Source organism: Malus domestica, chromosome 15, assembly GCF_042453785.1.
Source record: "Malus domestica chromosome 15, GDT2T_hap1".
NCBI classification, from domain to species: domain Eukaryota; kingdom Viridiplantae; phylum Streptophyta; class Magnoliopsida; order Rosales; family Rosaceae; genus Malus; species Malus domestica.
This window is the reverse complement of record NC_091675.1, coordinates 41834786-41857027: the sequence shown is the minus strand read 5'-3', so window position 1 is coordinate 41857027 and position 22242 is coordinate 41834786. Positions and strand designations below refer to the sequence as shown.

Genomic DNA, 22242 nt, shown 5'->3' with positions numbered 1-22242 from the left:
TGAAGTCTTAGATTAGTTAGAAAGTGTTTTGATTTGTGTTTGTAAGTGTTTTGATTCAAGTTTTCATCCAACTTCGTCCAAGTTCTTGTTAGGTTCTCAAAACTGCCCAGAAAGTGGTTTTTAGGCAGTTTTGAGTCATTAGGTTGCTGTTTTGAGTTTTATGTTTGTTTAAGTATTTTAAAGTATAGTTTTGCATTCTTTGAGTCTAGTTTAGTGTTTTAAATTTCGTTTTTATGTTTTTAAGTCAGTTTTCAAGTGTTTAGCAATCCCTCCTAATCCCCGGCCTAGAACGATCCCTACTTACATACTTTACTACATTTGATAAAAAGAGGGTTTAATTTTGTGTGTTAACTTATTTTACGCATCACACTTCTGCGGAAGTAGGGCACCACTATTCGGTATACTCCAGCCGAAACTGGGTCTATACCGTTCGATACCTTCTAACCGAATTACTGGGGTACCTTTTTCTCACAAGTGTGGTAGTAATCAGATCCGAGAATTTGGTAAACTTCTGCTTTCTATACTACTACTTCAAGAATAATTTAGATATAGAATGACGAGAAAGATTTTCTTCCAATCAAAATTCGATCGGATATAAACTTCAGTATTGTACCTATTCATGGACATAAAGGTTTCAATCATGTTTTGCTATGGGCGAGAATTCATCTTTGCATGATTTGAAATGGTCTATAGCAAGTCAAAAAGCCATGGAGTCCTAGGCAGTGAGGTACTTCCACTTGATATGCTTAAGGCATAAGTCTTTAAATGAAGATCACGACGGCGGCTTATTCAGCTCTTCCACACCATAACTGGCTACAATGATTTTGCACCTAGTTGTAGTCAAGCGGGGTGTCAGGTCTTGTATTCACATAAAGTAGTTTCTTGTTCGAAACTTCCAAAATCGGTGAATCGAACTTGTTTTGTTTCAACAATACGTTGAATAACAGAAACAAGAATATGATTGGTGCTTTAGGAAATAAAATTTCCATAAACATCAAAGTTAGAACATTTAGGTTCTAAGACATGGTTTGGTTTAAATGGATTTAAGCATGGAGAACTTCGGGTTCAAAAGTATAAACTTCAAGTTTCTATGGCAGTTTTTTGAAACTTAGGGTTCAAAAGTATAAACTTCAGGTTCATAATAATTACAAACAAATGCAATATATACAAGACAAAAATATGCAACAGATAAATGCATGTAGGTTTTCAGGGCTTATGATCATTATTAGTCTTCAGGCAAATGGGAAAAATTTGGGAGAAAAATATAAACCCAGTAGTGCCTAAAAAAAATAGGTGATTAAAATTGGTCGCCCAAAATGGAACCGTGAAGGTCAGTTCGGGCCCAGTAATGCAAGAAGCAGGCCTATAATTTGGCAAGATCCAGCAACCCAAAAGGGGCAACGATCGTGTGCTTTGCAAGCATGGATGTACCAGCGTAGGCATGATTTGGTGTGGTGCGGTGCAGGAGAGCACCACAGCCATACAAGGGCTTACCTAGGGGGCGTGATCTAGTGTGGCGTGCCATATGGGAGTACCACACACGCAGGTCAAGCAAATTAGCTGCACTGGGCCTCTGCAAGTGAGCCCAAGAGGATAAAAACTTGTTTGTTAGGGATTGAGTTACCAGGGCCCAATTAGGGCACGGGTAGACCAAGGAAACATCCCAATTGTTGTGAAGTGTGCTCGCCGAAGAAGAAAGTCGACGCCACCTCTTCAGGTGGCGGTGTTTTTGGTCAGGAAAACCCAAGGCGAGTTCGTGATTCAACAATGACCATGATGGTGAACGGAAAATAGATATCGACTTTCAAAATCAAGAACCCTAGAAAAATCAAATTAGGATTTCAAAAAAAAAAACCGATGTGATTCGAATGAATCTCGATCAAAAATTCGTTAGGGACATTGACCCATGGCGGTAGTATGCCTATAGGCCAGACTTGGCCGTGGTTTTGGTGATGGCAATGTCATTCATAGCGTTGGGTCTGGGTTTAGGCCTAGAGCATTTGCTCCGTGGCTTGGCTCGCAGGTTGGCTCAGCTCCAACGGCTCAGGTTGTTGGCCTAGCATGCTGGGCTTTGCGACTCGACTAGCTCGGCTTGTTTAATGGGAGGGGTTTCAAACCCTAATATATATATATATATATATATATATATATATATATATATATGTGTATATATATATATATATATATATAGGAATTGCTTAAGGGGAGGGATCCCCATTTTTTCAAAAAAATGGGGACACGCTCCCCACCGTTGGATTTGAATTAAATGAAATCCTGTGGTTGAGATTCTATGGCCTGTGTTTTAATCTCAACCACACAATTTCATTAAAGTCAATCTAACGGTGGGGAGCGTGTCCCCATTTTTTTTGAAAAAATGGGGATCCCTCCCCTTAAGCTCCCTGTATATATATTTCAAAATTCAATTATGCATATATAATTTCATGCAATATCAACAACAACAAAGCATTTTCTCACTAAATGGGGTCGGCTATATGACTCCTAGAATGCCATTGCATTCGGTCCTCTGTCACTTCTTTTAGATCCAAGTACTCTAAGTCTTTTCTTAGAGTCTCTTCCAAAGTCCTCCTAGGTCTTCCTCTACCCCTTCGGCCCTAAACCTATGTCTTGTAATTGCATTTTCTAACCAGAGCGTCAATAGGCCTTCGTTTCATATATCCAAACCAGCGTAACCAATTTTCTCTCATCTTTCCTTCAGCTTTGGCTACTCCTACTTTACCTTGGATATCCTCGTTCCTCATCTTATCATTCCTCGTGTGCCCACACATCCAACGAAGCATTCTCATCTCCGATACACCCATTTTATGTATGTGTTGATGCTTTACCGCCAAACATTTCATGCCATAATGCATTGTAGGTCTTATTGTTGTCTTATAAAAATTTTCCTTGAGCTTCAGTGGCATACGACGATCACACAACATGCCAGATGCACTCTTCCACTTCATCTATCCAGCTTGTATTCTATGGTTAAGGTCTTCATCCAACTCTCTGTTCTTTTACAAGATAGATCCTAGGTAGTGAAAGCGGTCGCTCTTTGGCACTTCCTGATCTCCAATCCTCACCCCTAACTCATTTGAGCATCCATTTACGCTGAACTTGCACTCCATATACTATGTCTTTGACCGACTTAGGCAAAGACCTTTAGATTCCAACACTTCTCTCCAAAGGTTAAGCTTCACATTTACTCCATCTTGGGTTTCATCTATCAACACTATATCGTCTACAAAAAGCATACACCAAGGAATATCATCTTGAATATGTCCCGTTAACTCATCCATTACCAAAGCAAAAAGGTAATGACTTAAATATGAGCCTTAATATAACCCTACAGTTATGGGGAAGCTTTCGATTTGTCCTTCGTCAGTTCTTACGGCAATCCTTGATCCATCATACATATCTTTTATAGCTTGGATATATGCTACTTGTACTCCTTTCTTCTCTAAAATCCTTCAAATAATGTCTTTTAGGACCCTATCATATGCCTTTTCCAAATCTATAAAGACAACGGGCAAATCCTTTTTCATATCTCTATATCTTTCCCTCGATCTTCGAAAGAGATAGATTGCTTCCATGGTTGAGCGCCCTAGCATGAATCCGAATTGGTTGTCCGAGACCCATGTCTCTTGCCTTAGTCTATGCTCAATTACTCTCTCCCGGAGCTTCATTGTATGACTCATTAACTTAATACCCCTATAGTTCATGCAATTTTGTATGTCGCCATTATTCTTTTAGATAGGCACCAAAGTGCTCTTTTGCCACTCATTTAACATCTTCTTCGTTTTCAAAATCCTATTGAAAAAGGTCTGTGAACTGTGATATACCTATCTCTCCCAAAACTTTCCACACTTCGATTCGTATATCACCTGGGCCCACTGCTTTTCTTTGCTTCATCTTTTTTAATGCTACAACCACATCTTCCTTCCTAATTCGACGGTAAAATGAGTAGTTTCTACACTCTTCTAAGGTACTTAACTCCCCCAAAGAAGTACTCCTTTCATGTCCTTCATTGAAAAGATTATGAAAATAACCTCTCCATCTGTCTTTGACCGCATTCTCTGTAACAAGAACCTTTCCATTCTCATCATTGATGCACCTCACTTGGTTTAGGTCTCTTGCCTTTTTGTTCCTTGTTCTAGCTAGTTTATAGATATTCAACTCTCCCTCTTTGGTAACTAATCACTTATAAATATTGTCAAAAGCCGCTTGCTTAGCATTAACCTTTGTCTGTACCTACTCCTTCCACCACCAAGATTCATTTTGGTGTGGAGCAAAGCCCTTGGACTCTCCTAATACCCCTTTTGCTACTTTTCGGATACAACTAGCCATGGAATCCCACATTTGGCTAGCTTCCCCCCTCTATCCCAAACGAATTGAGTGATTATTTTCTCTTTAAAAGTGGCTTGTTTTTCTCCTTTTAGATTCCACCATCTAGTCCTTGGGCACTTCAAGGTCTTGTTTTTTTTTCTTTCTCCCTTTAGATATGTATATCCATCACCAACAAGCAATGTTGATTAGCCAAGCTCTCTCTCAGTATAACTTTGCAATCCTTACAAGTTATACGATCCCCCTTCCTCATTAGAAAAAAATCTATTTATATTTTTGACAACCCACTCTTGTAGGTGATCACATGTTCTTCTCTTTTCTTAAAGAATGAGTTGGCTAAGAAGAGATCGTATGCCATTGCAAAATCCAAGATGGCTTCCCCATCCTCATTATCTCCCCAAAACCATGGCCACCATGCAAACCTCCATAGTTGCCTGTCTCCTTACCCACATGTCCATTTAAATCTCCTCCTATAAATACCTTATCTGTCTGAGCGATTCCTTGCACCAAGTCTCCAAGGTTTTCCCAAAATTTCTCCTTCAAACTTGTATCCAACCCTACTTGAGGTGCATACGCACTAATCACATTGATGAGTTCTTGTCCTATTACAATCTTGATTGCCATAATTCTATCTCCTACCCTCTTGACATCTAAAACATCTTGTGTCAAGATCTAGTCCACGATGATGCCAACACCATTTCTCGTTCTATTTGTGCCCGAATACCAAAGTTTAAAACCTGAGTTTTCAAGATCCTTTGCCTTTAGACCGACCCACTTAGTTTCTTGCAGGCACACAATGCTTACCCTTCTCCTCACTATAACTTCCACTACTTCCATAGATTTTCCCGTTAAGGTTCCTATATTCCACGTTCCTAAACGCATTTTATTCTCTTAAACTCTACCCTCCTGTCCGAGCTTCTTTACCCTCCTCCATCTAATAAGGTCAAAGTACTTCTTTACTTCTTTTGCGTGTCCTTTGTAAAGTTGATAGAAGCAGATGCTTCCAAACAACTTTGAGTGGAGTCATTCAAAAAGAAGTTTCTATGGCCCCCTTTCTCATTTACCACTACATCCAGGCGGCGATGGAGATACAGTGACCCTTGCTCACTTATTACTGTGCTCGAGCCACACAACGCGCCACTTACGGGTGACGACCAAATTTTAGCACAATTTCGTTCAGGATTCATTATCATAAGGATTCAATATAAGATAGGAGTGTCGGCTGTCGACTACCTAACGCCCTCCCCTTCCTCCTTTATCCGAGCTTGGGATCGACAATGTAAGATAAACTTACACAAGCGGAGTTAATTTCTGGCAATATCAATTCACATAATTTAAAATTATGAGTATAATGCATATACAATTTCTATAGAATCTAAAATTCGAAAAAACATAAAGTTGGGTCATGCATTATGGTGAATGTTCATACTATCAAGGCTGCAAAAATATCGAGATAAAAACTGTTGTTTTTGAAGAACCTGATTGTGTGATGATATTGATGAACTGGTTTGATGCTGAAAATTATCTCTTCGATTTCGGCTTTCCATCTCCAAACCTTGTATCACAGTCAAGAAAAAAAATTGTAAATTGAACCAATAAAAGTATATGAATTCAATAAAATCAAAATTTAATTAATTAAGAATAATTGAAACGTAATATTCCCCTGATTTAAGAATAACCACGTAAGATTCCTTAATGCAGCGGAGAAGCGTGCTGATAACGTGTTGTGGCCTATATTTATCTATTCTCTTCTCTCTCGATTTTCTATCATGTCTCTCTCTTCACTCTCATGTTTATCTCTCATCTCCTTGCCTCTATATATATATATATATATATATCTCTTTCTCTCTCTCTCTCTCTCTCCTCCGTCAAACCTAAACTACCCTCTCGCCGACCACGGAGTTTATTTGCATCTCATCTCTGCCTACACTTTTTATTATTCAAATCTCAAGTGTTTCTTTAGTTAAATAGGTTTGAAAAGCTTTAGTTTGGTTAAACATATATTAAGCTTTGTTATACGCGTAGCAGGGTAGCTATAGTGATTGCACTGGGGAGGTGCCTTTTTTATTGATTTTGTTTGAGTATCGAACAAATAGATTGCGTTATCTTTTTTCCTTTTTTTCTGAATTCAAAGTTGTGTTTATTCATATACCGATTTGATTAATTTGGTTTAAATGGTAGAGATGATGGGGTTTGATTTGATTAATTCGGTGAATAAATATTTTATAGAAGATTAAGCAGAGGAGAGCTAGTCTAGTTAAGTAGAGGAGTTTGCCAAGAGAGTAACGATGAGATGATAGAGTACAAAGTTCAGCGGTATGCATTTAGGAACCAGAAAACGGAGAGTGCATTGCAATATATGAATTCAAATGTAAAAGTCAGGAGTAGTGTGAGGTATGAAGCATAAGAGGGGGTGTGAGTGATGAGAAATGGGCACTACAACGCAAGGTCTGAATCAAAATGTAGAAAAATAGAACCAGGAAATTGACGTTGTATTGCAGTGTCAGAACCTAAACGTAAAAATAATGTAAAAAAACCGAATTAGGAAATGAACACTACATTTACATTGCAGTGTCTAAATCTAAATGTCAAAATCAGAAGTCGTGTAAGGTCTAAACAGGGAACCATGAAACAGACATTGCAATGCAACATCTAAATCAAAATGTAAAAAACAAAACAAGAAAAGAGACACTGCATTGTAATGTTTGAATCCAAATGTATAAAAAACAAAACAAAAAAAAAACAAAAACAAAAACAAAAAAGAAACAAAAAAAAAAAAAAAAACAGGAAACGAACACTGCATTGCAGTATCTGAATCCAAAAGTGAAAATCAAGAGTCGCACGAGATGTGAAGTGTAGGAGGCATGTGAGTGATGGAAAAAATGAAACCAGAAAACTGACACTACATACAACATCTGGATCCAAATGTAAAAATTAGAATCATGAAACAAACATCGGGTTGCAGTGTATAAATTCATATTGACCTATTCCAAAACATAAATAAATAAATAAAATAAAATAAAGTGAGAAATGAGAAATTGGGTGATACTTGAAGTGAGTGCCAGCTCTAGTGGTAGAATTTATAATTTTTGTTTATTTTAAATGCATTTAAGTGTCACAATACATTTATAATTAACATAAATATTATTAATATGATGTTTATATTTTAACTTTTTCTCCACTTAGTATTACGATCTAGTGATATTCATCTTCACTTGGAAGTGAGAGGTCTTAAATTTGATTCCCGCAAAGGCGAATTTGAAGTGAGGTCTTTTCTCAAAAATTAAAGATGAGCCGTTTTGAGCTACATGTATAGAAAATAATACGTTTGTAATATTATATTTACCCCCAACCCAAATTAAATTTGTTCATCACTTTGCTCTCTTCATATTCTTACAAGTTTTTTTTTTTTCTTTTTTCTGAGAAGATAATCTTACAAGTCAAATACCAAACCCAACTCCCAGGTTCCATTTTTCTATTATTTTCATGCTATCCAGCATTAGTTGGTAGTGTCTGCAAATCAAATCTAACCCAAAACCAAAAGCTTCTCTCTTTTTGCATCATTTCATTTTAAATTTCAAAGCTTTTAATTTGTCCATGCTATGCAGATCACCATTTTTCTATGTTTCTGTAAGTTTCTGGTAATTTGGTTTTCTTTATTTCGTCTTCAAGCTGTCTACGTGTAGACTAAAAATATAAAAGCAAAATTGTGTCTTTGATGTATATTTAGTGGTGAAGCCAAGAATTCTCGGAAGGAAGGGCGAAATTTAAAAAGTTTAGGGTCCCGAAAAATTGTGAACATTCATTTGAGGTCTAAGTCCAAGATTTGCAAGAAGATTATTTGAACTACCCGTAGCAGAATTTGGACTAACCAAAATATTCAAAAGAGGATTTGGACTGCTCAAAATAGTCGAAGGAGGTTTTGAACAACAATATTATTTGAATGATGATTTAGCACCATTTCCCGTTGTATCGTCCTATTACCTAACTGTATAAATAGCAAAGTTTTAAAAGATGCTAAGCTCTAATCGGGCGATGGACATGACTTTACACTTAGGCGAGGGCCTAGGAAAATTTGAATAAAGTTATTATATATTGTATAAATAATTGTCTATTTATTATATAGCTTATAATATCCAAAAAACATTTATTATAAACCATATAATATATAAAAATATTGACAAATTTTCTTTATTACTTTGTTGAATTTGATGGTAAAAGAAAGAAAAAATACTTACGAGTTCGTAATATTTTACAAATTATTTTTTGAAGCTCGTATAAATTTATAGTGAATTTTAAGATAAATAACAGTGTCAAATAAGTGGCTTAAAAATATTGAAAGAGTGCTCAACTTAATTAGACAATAATTAAAAAATAAAACAAAGTAGGTTAGGTGGTGCAAATTGATTGGCCAATATTTAAAAAAAGAGAACATCTCTCTCTTCTTCCTTTCTCTTCTTCTTCATTAGAACCAAACCAAAGTTCCATAACTTAATTTCCAATCTCCAAAAGCTGCAAAATGCATAACTTCGTTCCTCCTTTCTTTGGCCTAGGTTTTTTTTTTTTTTTGGGGGGGGGGGGGGGGGGGGGAATAAGAGAGCACGCGATCAGCCTGTGCTACGATAGAGCATGGAAACCCAAAAGGCCGAAAACCAGATAAAATTTCATCACTTTTGACGAGACCAGAGGGGTGAAACCACTACTCCTAGACTTGATTTCCGGTGAGGGCGGGGATGGCCGTCACTCCTCACTAGGGGTGGGCACTTGAAACCGAAAACCGAAACCGAAACACGAATCGAATCAAACCGCACCAAACGGTTTGGTTTTGCGGTTTTGAAACGGTTTCGGTTTCAAAACCGAACCGCGGCACACAAAACGGTTTGGTTTCGGTTTTGGGTTTTCAAAACCGCACCGAAACCGAAACCGCACCATATAATAAATAAATGTTATATTTTAAACTTTTTAATTTTTAATTAGTTCAACTAGGTTATAGATTTGGTTTTGCGGTTTTGGGTTTGCACCTCTGCGATCTCTACGTCTGCCTCTGCGAGCGACTGCTTCTGCTTCCATCTCTGCAATCTGCATCTCTGTTTATCCTCTGCGATCACCAGGCTGTTTCTGCTTCCATCTCTGCAATCTGCATCTCTGCGTCTGCCTCTGCGAGCGACTGCCTGCTTGCATCTCTGGAAGCGGTGGAAGTGATCGGCGACTGCCTGACTGCAATCTGCATCTCCGCCTCTGCCTTGCCTTGCGACCTCACTGAGTCATTGCTTACCAGCTAATATGGTAAGACAATTTCTTAGTTATTTGTTAGTTATTTGTCTTAAAAAGAAGTTTGGGTCTTGAAAGATAATTTCTGAATTTATTGGTTCCATTTTCGAATTTATTGCTTCCATTTTCTGAATTTATTTGCTGCAGTTTCAGTGCAGTTTTTTGCTGCAGTTTTGGTACAGTTTTTTTGTGTTGTTTTGCTGCTGTTTTTCTGCGTTTTTTATGCAGTTTGGCTGCATTTTTTTGGCTGTTTTGGAGCTGTTTTTTGCTGCATTGTTGTTGCTGTTTTTGATGCAATTTTGCTGCATATTCATTAATTAATATACAAGGAAAATAAGACCGTCTTATGCATAAATATGTGTATATTTTAAATTGTATATTTTTTTCTCGAAAACCAAACCGAAACCGTTTGAAACCGCACCGAACCGAACCAAACGGTTTGGTTTCATTTCGATTTTGGCTTCAAAACTGCACCGCAAAAAGTTTCGGTTTCGGTTGTGGTTTCACTCGAAACCGCACCGAACCGCACCGCGCCCACCCCTACTCCTCACCCTCACGTAGCTTCGCCACTTTGTATGTTGTGTTCTACGATCATGTGTCTCGATACATAAATTATATCAGTATGTGTAATTAAAAAGGTCCATTTTTTTTCTTTTGGCCATCAACCAAACGAACTTTAGCTCTTTGATTTTATAATTGTAATTTTTTATCTCTCGAACTACACATTTATTTTTCATTGATACAATAACGTGACAAGTTGACATTGACGGCCATGCAGCATGAAGCAAAGTAAATAGAAAGAGTTTGCTTTTCAGTGGAGGTAAACTTCCAAAACTTATTTTTCTTTATCTTGTTACAAGTGCTTGAAATTTCCTCCCTACGGTTGATATTTTTGTGAAAATATCAACAAAAAAAAATCAGAGAAAGATATGGAAAGAAGTTGAACTCTAGATTTCATCATATGTTAGAGAAACTTTAAATTGCAGCTAAAATCGACAGATTTCTTTGATATTTCCGACATATTGGTTAAATATCGAAGAAATTCTTATATTTCATCTAAACCAGTATTTGACATTCTCTAAAATTTCATTTTAAATTTACACATTTTGAGCAAATTTCCATTATTTCATCAAAAGCAATTGATATCGATATTTTCATTGATATTTATACAAATTTACATATCATATTTCACTGATATCCATGTTTTAAACATTGTTTTGTAAGTAAGCATAACATTAAAACGGTCGGTTGTATGATGATAGATGAGTCAGGTTAAGTAGATGAACTATTCATCATGGCTTCTAATTGAAATCAATTCAAACAAGCCTCAAACTCTCTTATAAACAGAGCACCTACCCTCACTAGGTGGAGAAAAACTATTTTGCACTAATGTATGTTTCTAGTTACACCATTTACGACATTAATGATTGTCATATATTCATATAATGTCTATTCATTTGTTAGGAAAAAATTATTCATTGCGATAAAAATACGATCTGGTATTTCAAGTGTTGCAATATAACAAATTAAAATTTTTAATTTTTTTAATTAATTATAATACATTTAGTATACTAAATCGTGTTTCTCACACATTAAAAAATCTTTCGTTGCACAGTTTTCACGTAGTGTCCTCTGGTTTTTTGGTCGTATAAGAATAAGTAAAACTTTACATTTAAGATTAAAATAAAATTAGCAACATAAACTTTTTGGTACGAAAAGTCGCAACAGTGGAAGTTACAGTAGAAAAGAGGGACACGATAGGAAGTTACCCGGCAACGAGTCTCATCGAAAACCGATCCCGAGAGTGCTGGTCCCCACAATTGGCGTTCGAATTTCGACGCCACACGCCCTTCTCAGCTCCTTCCTTGAAGAAAAAAAAATTATATAATAGAAATATTATTTCCCCCACGTGCTTAAATTCCCTCGTCTCTTAATGATAAAAAATTTCAACTATTATTTCAAAACTTTTTTTTACATTTCAAATTTTCTATATTTAAAAAGAAAAATATACTTATAAAAATTTAGAATGAGAATTTTAAAATGTCAATAATATTTCCCATATAAATTTGTAAAAATTTTATTCTTTCAATGTTTATATGCTAGTATAACGACATTTAAGATACTAATTTGTATTCCGAACATACTGAAAATCTTTTCTTGTATTGCCATCTTTTATCCCCACGTGCTCAAATTTCCCCATCCCATTACTTTAACTCCCCTCATTTTTCTCCCTCTCTCATAATTTCCACACAACTCCATCCCCAAACCCCCTCTCTCTCTCTAAAAATGAATTTTAATCAAACCAAAACAAAATTAATCTACACAAATTCAATATTAATAATCTCCATCTTCGTCCTCGGTTCGATAATTTCACCCGCCGAGACGACTCCATCCGGCGATCACAGCCACCCGTTCTTCGAGCTCGATGACTGTTGCCCCAGCTGCAAGGCAAGCCCCGAAGCTCGAAAGAATCTGAGCCTCCAAGCGCTAACCTCTCCGCCAACATCACCGCCGTCGTCGCCTCCTCAGAGCTGCGAGGTTTGGACGGAGGCGTGCTCGGTAGCGGTTTTGCGCTTGGCGAAGCGACCGGAGAACGTGGAGTGGTTGAAGACGGTGAGGCGGAGGATCCACGAGCATCCAGAGCTCGCTTTCGAGGAGTTCGAGACGAGCCGGCTGGTTCGGGATGAGTTGGACCGGTTGGATATCGGTTACCGGTATCCTTTGGCTAAAACCGGAATCCGAGCTTGGATCGGAACCGGCGGTCCGCCGTTTGTCGCCGTCAGGGCTGACATGGACGCCCTTCCAATTCAGGTATTTTCTATTTTATTATTTTTTTCACCTGAAGTTGAATACAGGTGTATGCAGTGTAGACGAAGCTTGAACCGTTCTTTCTTTCTCTCTCTCTCTTGTTTTTTTTCCTTAAAATAAAAAAATGAAAATCCTTTTTAATTTCAAATTTTGAGAAGAATTTGAGATAAATTATCTTAGATTGGTTATGCATGCAATATACTTGCATTTGAATTCTAATATTTGACAAAGAGATACAAAAATTTCAATTTCATGACACATCATAGGTCGAAAAATCGAATATAACCTAAAGTATTTCAAGTTTTTTATTTTCCTTTTTTAATGCCGACACAAAAATAAAAGTTAAGGAGATCATACAAATGTCGTTTACTCTAGTTCTTGTACACAAATTTTATTAAATGTAGATTGTACAAAGAAAGGTACTTGTCTTAGATTCTTGAGTCAGAGAAGTACATGTACAACAAAGAGTGTGTGATTAAGAGGTAGAGAGAGAAAATATGAATGATGATATTCGTCAATGTCGAGAAACAAATTAAAATATCAGCCCGACCCAACACATTGTGAAAGGAATATATATGTAAAAGTAAGCTCTAATGTTGGAATATTCATTATATATAGGAAGCTGTTGAATGGGAGCACAAGAGCAAAGTAGCCGGCAAAATGCACGCTTGTGGGCACGATGCGCATGTGACTATGCTAATTGGCGCCGCCAAGATCCTGAAGAACCGTGAACACCTTCTGAAGGTAATTTGGTTTAACAAATGATTAATAATTTCTTGCAGCAATTAGTTACATAATCCTTAATTAGTTAAAAAAAAAAAAACAAATCATATGAGATGAAAAATTAAGGAGGCCTAAATGTTTTATGCATTTGCAAGTTATAGCAGAAAAGATAATTAAAGGTATCGACCTTTAATTTAAAGGACACTGTCCAAACTCACTTCGTCCAAATATGGCAGAATGAATTTGTCTTGTTATACCTGACTTCGGTTACTGTGGCCAAGGGGAAAGGGCTGTCCTAGAAACTGTGGCCATGAACACGATTCCCAATGTCATGTTTCACATGTGCTTCAGTTCAAAGTTTTTTTTGTTGGTTCTTCCATATAAGTAATTAAATTGAAAAAAATAATATGAGAAAGCTAATTTTCTCTTCATTTTATGAAAAAGTTCTTCTGTGCTACAAGTTTTGATAGCCTAGATTGATTTGAATTATTTTTTATTTTACTTTGATAAATTCAAATCATTCAATACTCATTTTATTTAGTGCTACGTAGCATAGAAATGAAACTTGTTATTAAAATCCAAATTATTATTGTATTTTATCTTTTATTTCTTTTCTTAATTTCTGTAAGTGTTTTTAGTTAACATAATCTAATTGATTTTTAATCAAGTAACGCATATCTTTTAATTGACTTGTGTTTTCGTATCTTGACTTTCATGTTTGAGCTAAGACAAGTACTCCTTTTTTATTTATTACTTTTATCATATGATGGTGTACTTTTTTTTTCTTTAAAAAGGAGATCAGTTTGTAGCTAGAAAAACTCACAGATGCATTTCAGCTTCTCTAACTTCATTTTGTTAAGAAAAAAGAATAAAGGACTACATTTTGAAATTTATTATGTTAAAGGGTATTCTATTTCTGTTATTCCCAAACTTTCACTTAGTGGAATAATTATTGATGCTTTACTAGTTTTCAATTGATGCTATTATTATTAAACACGTAGTCAACTTTTCTTTTTCTTTTTTCTTTTCTTTTTCCTTGTGTTCTAGTTTTATTTATAATTATTTCAACAAACATGAGGATATATTAGACTTTTTAAGTATGTAAAGCACCTTTACATGACATTTAGAGGTTTTTAATATGGAGGTTGATTCTCTGCCTTCTTACTTTTTGTGCTCTCCGTTTTGTGTGATCACGGTTAAACCACATCAACATTTTATATTTTATATTTTTATAGAGATAATAAGACAAAAAAAAATATTAATATAAAATGTTGACGTGACTTAACCGTAACCACACAAATAGGAGGGCACGGAAGGGCACGGAAAGTGAGAGGGCAGAGAATCTGCCTCCTTTTAATATGGCATTGATTCCCTGTCTGTCCTCTATTGTAGCTGGTCGTAGGCTTAATAATACGATTTTAATTGTTATGTGCCCCTACCCGCCCAAACTATACGCGTGTAATTAATTATCTCTATTATTGTTATTCATACCATATTTTTATATCACATTTTCATACCACCTTAGGTAGCATTTGATGTGGACAGTCACATTATTTGAATTAATCAGATTTTTAAATTTAGTTCATTATTTAATAAACTAATAATTAAAAAAAACTAGTTAATTAAATCATGATTGTAGTATACGAGAGATTTTTCAGTGTGACCGGCACACGAGATGGTACACCACGTGTCACTATACAAATGATGAGATGTGTGTGTTAAAAAGTTAATAACTTAAAAAATAAAAATCCCACTACTTATATAAAAAACACTTGGTGTACCACTCGTTTTCCCATCACAATCAAAAATTTCTCATGGTATACAAAAAGTCTTTCTCATTTTTTTCTTGGGTTTTGTAAATTTTTCAAATGACGTGAGGAATAGAAATATGGTATAACTACATGATATGAATAGGATTACTCTTATTTTTATAAAAATATGAAGAAAAACTTATGCATAAATTGCTTACATCGAGAGTAGTAATAAATTGATTGCTAAATTGATTAGTCGTCCTTTAACTAGAACTGGACTTGGACTGGTAAAGGAGCACGTAGATTTCTATGGACCATTTCTTATGCGTGGAGGTATCCACACGTTATTTTTTATAGTTTAATAATTTCTGTTAATTTATGTTAAAAAATTATTAATGTATGTCTTTTGATTCTCGTTTATTTTTTTATTTGATAATTGGAACTTAAAAAGTATGTGAGAAAGGTTAAAAATGATGTGTGAATCTTAAGGGGTTTGGTAGGTCAGCTATCAGTATACATGTTAGACTGTTCAAGTTTTTGCATTTGGCGTTGGCTTAAAAAAACTGCTCAATACAATAAGTTAATAACATGATTGCCAATTTGAGTTAAGATGCTTGTTCTTAAGATCTAATGGAGAATAAATTAGTCGTTAGCACAGTCTATGTATACGTTAGCCTCGGATGTCTTTTTTTTTTTAAAAGAGTTAGCCTCGGATGTCTTTAACTCTGTGGAGAGTGAAATGACATTTTCTCATCATATTAGTTCTTCTCGACCAAGAAAAATTTCAGTGGGCTGTTTTAGTTATGCTACAATGATGATTAACAAAAAACAAAATCAATTAAAAAGATGACATATCCTGAAATTTGAAGAATAATTTTCCAATCACATGTTATTTTTTAACTGGACTTTAAGTCGTCCTATCGTCAACTTCTACCCAACATATTCAGTTTTCGTTGTTTACATCATCTATAAGCAATGCTTTGAATTATACCGGAAGTCTTAAGTTGATTCGACTTGACTTATCGCTTGACAATTTACATCTCTGCATGCACAGGGAACTGTAATATTGCTGTTTCAGCCAGCGGAGGAAGCCGGTAATGGTGCAAAGCAAATGATCGGAGATGATGCTTTGGAGGATGTGGAGGCCATATTTGCAGCTCATGTATCCCATGAGCACCCTACTGGCGTCATCGGGTCAAGGCCTGGTCCCTTGCTAGCTGGCTGTGGCTTCTTCAGAGCTGTTATCAGTGGAACCACAGGATCTACTGACCCTGTTTTGGCAGCCGCCACGGCCGTCATCAGCTTGCAGGGCATCGTATCCCGTGAATCAAACCCTTTGGACTCGCAGGTTCGTTAGGTTATCTATCGACATGGCAAAATTGTAATTTGAGAAGAAGTTACTGAGATAAACCCTAACATGTTGTTTGCCATGCACTCAGGTTGTTTCTGTAACTGCATTCAATGGAGGCGATGATCTTGGGATGATACCCAACACTGTGGTACTTGGTGGTACTTTCAGGGCTTTCTCCAACACAAACTTCTACAGAATTCTTCAAAGAATTGAAGAGGTTTGTAATTTTTTATATCTTCTCCACCTTTGGTTCTAGGAAAATAACCCGTGACCTATTTCTCCCTCTCCACGCGGACGTGCTGCACTCACGGAACAATAGAGATAAAGGACAAGTGTGCATTAAACCCGTGACATGAAAGTATTTATATTTATCTTATAAAAATTAGAAGGATAATCGTGATATGACGATTCATCTCCAGCTTTTATATACTTACATAAGAAATAAACTTACTTACACTTAAGATGTCATAGTGGTGGGATCTCGATTCTATCACGTAATATCATATGTTTAACTGTCTCATATGAAAATGTAGAACGAACTTGAAATATCACAATCACGATGTTTCAATTGCATGAAACTCTTGTACGTTAGTAAACGCAATCTAAGTAGGTCCTTTAATTCTATTTGGTAGATACTTTCTTTTATATAACGTTAATCATTGCCATCCTAAGTTGACGCAGTTAATCTGCATTTTTGGCAAGCAGGTAATTGTGGAGCAAGCAAGTGTTTACAGATGCTCAGCAACAGTGGACTTCTTCGAAAACCAGAACACCATCTACCCTCCAACAGTGAACGATGAGAAAATGCATGAGCATGTGAGCAAAGTGGCCATCGATTTGCTGGGCCCCACCAACTTCAGGGTGGTGCCACCCATGATGGGGGCGGAGGACTTCTCGTTCTACTCGGAGGTCATCCCTGCTGGCTTCTTCTACATCGGGATCAGGAACGAGACCTTGGGGTCCACACACACGGGCCACTCTCCTTATTTTTTCATCGACGAAGATGTTTTGCCAATTGGGGCTGCAACTCATGCCACAATTGCAGAAAGGTACCTCAACGAGCGGTCGCGGGTGACCACAGACGGGTTATTTTAAATAAACCCAGCAGTTAGGTCAAACATTATTGGTAATGATGCTGTCTCAGATGGACACAAGGAATCAAGGATGATGTGCTCTTTAAATTTTGGGTGCTTAATTAATTAGGATCGGGGGACTAATTACAGGGTAAGATTTGTCCCTCTTTTCTTCGGTGTAAAGGTATCATCTAGTAGAAGCAGCAGCATTTTCTGCGTATTAAAAAGTTGTTTGTAAGTTGTAATATTTTTAATTTTTATGTTTAGGTTTGCCAATCTCCATATTATTATAAAGTCATCATTCTTCCAGTTAAATCATCTTTTTATTATACCAAACCCCACTAGCACTTGACTACCACAAAGTTGATCCAATGTCACTTCTCACCAGTGTAATGAGTGTTACTCAAACAACCAACGGTTCAAATGACTAAAATGTCCACAAATGTAAGGAGAGCATGTTTACTTATAAAAAATGGATTGACAAGAAATGAGTTATTTCTATTCATGAGTTTATTAACAACCAAAAAAATGAAAAACTAGGCGAATCTCATTGATTTTAGATACCGCATACCTGAAAATGAAGGTATAGGATAAATACAGAGTATGTTTATCCGATACTCATTCATTTTTATTCTCATACCAAGTAAACATGCCCGAACTACTTACCAAAGTCTACCAGTAATTTTTGCACTCCGTGTTTCTCCCTTGCACTTTTTCTTTTTCTTTCTAGACTATAGGTTTTTTTTTTTTTTTAGTACATCGATATTTTTACACTAAGGGAAGATGAAGTTTAGCTAAGCCACATAATGAGCAACCTAATTTGGTAATAAAACTAAAAGTGCCACTTAGTACTGCGGTTTACTTCATTATAAGTGAGAGGTTTTAAGTTCGATTCTCGTCAAAGGTAAAGTTGAACCGTATTATTATGAGCAATTCCACCAGGGGCTTTTTAAACTGCCACCCAGCTCAAAAAATGGACCAGTATGCCTTTTTTTTGCCCCACCCCAGCCTAATAGACTAGCACCCAGCCCTAGCCAGACAATAGGTCGGCCCATAATCGATAGACCCAAGAGCTGGGCCATCTGACGTTAGGCTTACGTCAGCCAAACGTCAAAGACCATTATTTTTTTTTTGCGTGCGACGCTTGTGTTACACGCTCGAGTGGGGGTGCATCCCCGACAGAAAAATGCGTGTGGGGCCCCCTATTGCAGCTTACCAATTTGCGCCCATGAAGGGCCATGTGGCTCGTTATGGGCCATTGGATTTCCAACGGCTAGTTTTCTAGACCATTGAATTTCCAACGATAAAAAAAATTTGTATTTAAAATTCAACGGGTAATGACGTGGCGTGATATGGGTTGTCCGATCCATAGATCAACGGTAAATTATTAAAAAAAAAAAGTACAACGGTCATAAATATGACCGTTGGTCCACGTGTCAACATCTGGGCTGTTGGATTTTAATCTTTTTTCAAATCCAATGGTCCAGATTAATTAAGTTAATAAAAAATTATTAATTTTTAAAAAAAAAAATACAGAAAAAATTTTAAAAATTATATTAATTTTTTCTATAAATACCTAACCATCACCTTCCACCTTACACCACATTTCAATATTTTCAACACTTTCAACCAAACCTTTCATATATTTTTTTTTGTGGAAAAAAATGACTACGTGGAAGCTCATTGAAGATGTTACGTTGTGTGAATGCTGGGTTCAAGGTCTTCAAGGTACATTGCAAAACACTTCCGTAATGTTACGGGTAATGAGATAGATAAGCGAGAAATGTGGAGTAAAATTACGGAAGCGTTTTGCAATGTACATGGAAAAGGCGCCAGAAGTAGTCAAGGTCTTCAAGGTCGTTGGAAAAAACTCAATGTATCCTTTACTTGTTGGAAGAACGCTATCTCTCATGCTTCCAATAATCTGCGTAGTGGGACAAGTTTAGCGGATCAGGTGACAATATTTTTATTTATTTATATGTATTCCACCCGCATCAATATTTTAATTTATTTTTTTGTATTACACTCGCATTTTATAATACTATCTTATCTCACATTTATAGACACTACAAGCATAAACATTCTACAATGTGAAGAACCACAACAAATCATTCAACAAATGGGAATGTTGGCAAATTGTCAAAGATTGCCCCAGATACAGAATTGTGACAACCGGTCCGGATGTTGTCATGCATGGCATGGGTCTACACAGTTCGCCAGAAGCAGACACGGCCTAAAAAAAGGCGGCACATTTGAAGAGACGGAAATGACGCCTGAAGAAGTGCCAGAGACCCAGCCGACTAGTCAGTCCCTCAAGCCTCAAGGTAAAAAGGCATAAAAGAAAAAAGGTAGTTCTTCAAAAAATGACTACACTAAATATATGGACGAACTTGCTCGTCATTGTGAATTGAACATGGCACGGGAAGTAGCTAGAGATGAGGCAAAAGCTACAACTATGGCAGCAATCTTAGCAGCTACTGAGAGACATGATGCAGCTAATGATAGACAAAGAGAAATACTTAATCGAGAAAATCAAATGCTTAGAGAAGAAATGACGGCTCAAGCAGATCGTGACACTATGAATAAGTCTATAATAGGGATGTCTCTGAATTCTAAATATTTTTGGACATCGGAAAAAAATGAAGTGGTGCGAATGAGACGTGCAAGAGATGAGAAATCAAGTCGAGGGGGTTCTAGCTACACAGATCATAGCAATGAAGATATCCTAGTACCACATATCCTAGCTCCTCAGACTTTGTATAATTTCTTATTTATTTGTAGTACTTTATTTAATTTCTTATTTATTTGTAGTACTTTATTTAATTTCTTATTTATTTTTATTACTTTGTGTAATTTCTTATTTATTTGCAGTACTTTATGTAATTTCATTTTTATTGGTAGTACTTTATGTAATTTCTTATTTATTGGTAGTACTTTATGTAATTTCTTATTTATTTTTAGTACTTTGTATAATTTCTTATTTATTTTGAGTACTTGTAATTTCAAATTTATTATTTATACTTTATTTAAACACATCAAATAAGATTTCATAAACTCACCAAATAAACTTAAAAAAAACACACTAAATAAAATTACATAAACTTAAAAAAAATACACTTTATTCTTCCACCACAAGCTCATTTTAATTATCTTCACCTTGTTGCAATCACCACTGGTGCTCAATCAAGTCACTTTGGCGGCTTATGTGCTAGTGTGGCTCTTGCACTGAAGTGTACCACTCAACGATCAATTGATTGTAATGTCCATCCTATTCCAACGGCTCGTGTTGCACAGGGTCTTCGGTCTGGTCATGAGCATAGTAGATACGTGTTCTTGAGTTGTTCATCATGTGTGGCTCGTATTCATCGATGACATCATAATCATACTCATCTTCCACAATCATGTTGTGGAGAATAATACACGTCATCATGATGGATCGAAGAGCCTCGACATCAAACATTCAAGCAGCAACCCTGACAATCGCCCAATGAGCTTGCAAGGTACCAAAACAATGCTCCACATCCTTCCTATACCCCTCTTGACATTTTGCAAAGTGTTTTTCTTTTTCACTCTGTGGATGTGGCACTCTTTTAACAAATGTTGTCCACCTTGGGTAAATGTCGTCTGCAAGGTAGTATGCTCCGTCGTATTTATGACCATTAACCCAATATGTGCATCTCAGCGCTTTTCCTTGCAGTAATTCGTTGAACATTGGAGATTGGGTAAGGACATTTAGGTCATTCTGAGCTCCTAGAACACCATAAAAAGCATGCCAAATTCATGTATCAAATGAAGCCACCGCTTCCAAAATGATACTTTTGGCTCTTTTTCTGTCGCCATAAGCTCTTTGCCACGCACTTGGACAGTTTTTCCAAGTCCAGTGCATGTAGCCGATGCTTCTAATCATGTCAGGGAAGCCTCGCATCTCACCCTTCCTCAGAAGCCTTCGCATGTCCTTTGGCATGGGTTTTTGGAGGTACTCATTGGTGTAGAAGGCTTCAATTGCAGAGCAAAACCGCATCAGGAACTCCAGAACAGTTGTTTTTCCCATCATCGCGATTTCATCCACTTGATCTGCAGATGCTCCATATGAAAGCATTTGCAAGGCAACCGTAATTTTTTGCTTAGGAATAAGACCTGGAACATGAAAAGCATCCTCTTTATGCACAAAGTATGGATCATGGTTGCAAATAGCACTCATGGTTTTTTTGACCAAACTTCGTTGCATTCTAAAACGACGTCTAAAAATATGATTAGGGAATACGTTGTTGGGAATAAAATAATCTTCCAAGAGATCTTTACCTCGTCTTTCCCTTTTTCTATCGAAATTTGCAGCATATCTGGGTTTGGCTATTTGACCCACAACTTCCATGACACAACGGGAATGTGAGGCCTGAAGCCTTCTATGTTCATCATCCTCATCCTCTTCCATTGCGAAAGCCTCATCTCCACCTGATCGGATCATATTTATATATATTTTTTCTTCGAATTCACTCGTCTTTTCTTAGTTAGTTCCTTATATTTTTGAGCTATTTACGTTATTTTTGTGTTTATAGGATCTGTTATGCAAATTTACCTTTTATTGTCACATGATAATACTAATGTACATTTTATAAACAAGTTATTATTACAATTTCAGAATGGTAAGAGTTCTTCCCAATAAATTTATATGCCTCATGGGACGTGAAGCTGCCGAGTCAGTCAGGAATTAATCATCTTCCCCATATGATTATCGTCGACTTTTCCCACATGTTTCCAATCATAACTTTGGCTTCACATGCTGATAATGTCATATTAACAACCCCATTGCAACCACCATCCAATTGCCAAAGCGTGCAAAGATTCCAAAGGGGAGGTAGGCTGCTTTGGCAGCCGGGAAGAAAAAGAAAATAAAATAGAAAAAGCAGCAAAAATTGAGGAGTCC

At 36.5% G+C, this 22242-nt stretch overlaps 2 protein-coding genes across 2 annotated transcripts; one reads left to right on the top strand and one right to left on the bottom strand.

Moving 5' to 3' along the window:
* Positions 1-11774: 11774 nt before the first annotated feature.
* On the top strand, positions 11775-17633 carry LOC103422177 (IAA-amino acid hydrolase ILR1-like 6). The gene is made up of 5 exons (XM_029094683.2): positions 11775-12423; positions 13039-13164; positions 15949-16242; positions 16334-16462; positions 16951-17633. Exons 1-5 carry the CDS (start codon positions 11899-11901, stop codon positions 17338-17340), a joined length of 1464 nt encoding a protein of 487 aa, XP_028950516.2. The 5' UTR covers positions 11775-11898; the 3' UTR covers positions 17341-17633.
* Positions 17634-20778: 3145 nt separating this feature from the next.
* On the bottom strand, positions 20779-21750 carry LOC114821391 (uncharacterized). Its single transcript, XM_029093472.2, has 3 exons — positions 21621-21750; positions 21177-21455; positions 20779-21068 (listed from the first exon to the last, which is right to left on the bottom strand). The coding sequence occupies exons 1-3, from the start codon at positions 21748-21750 to the stop codon at positions 20779-20781; spliced, it is 699 nt and encodes a 232-aa protein (XP_028949305.2).
* Between the last annotated feature and the right edge of the window lie 492 nt (positions 21751-22242).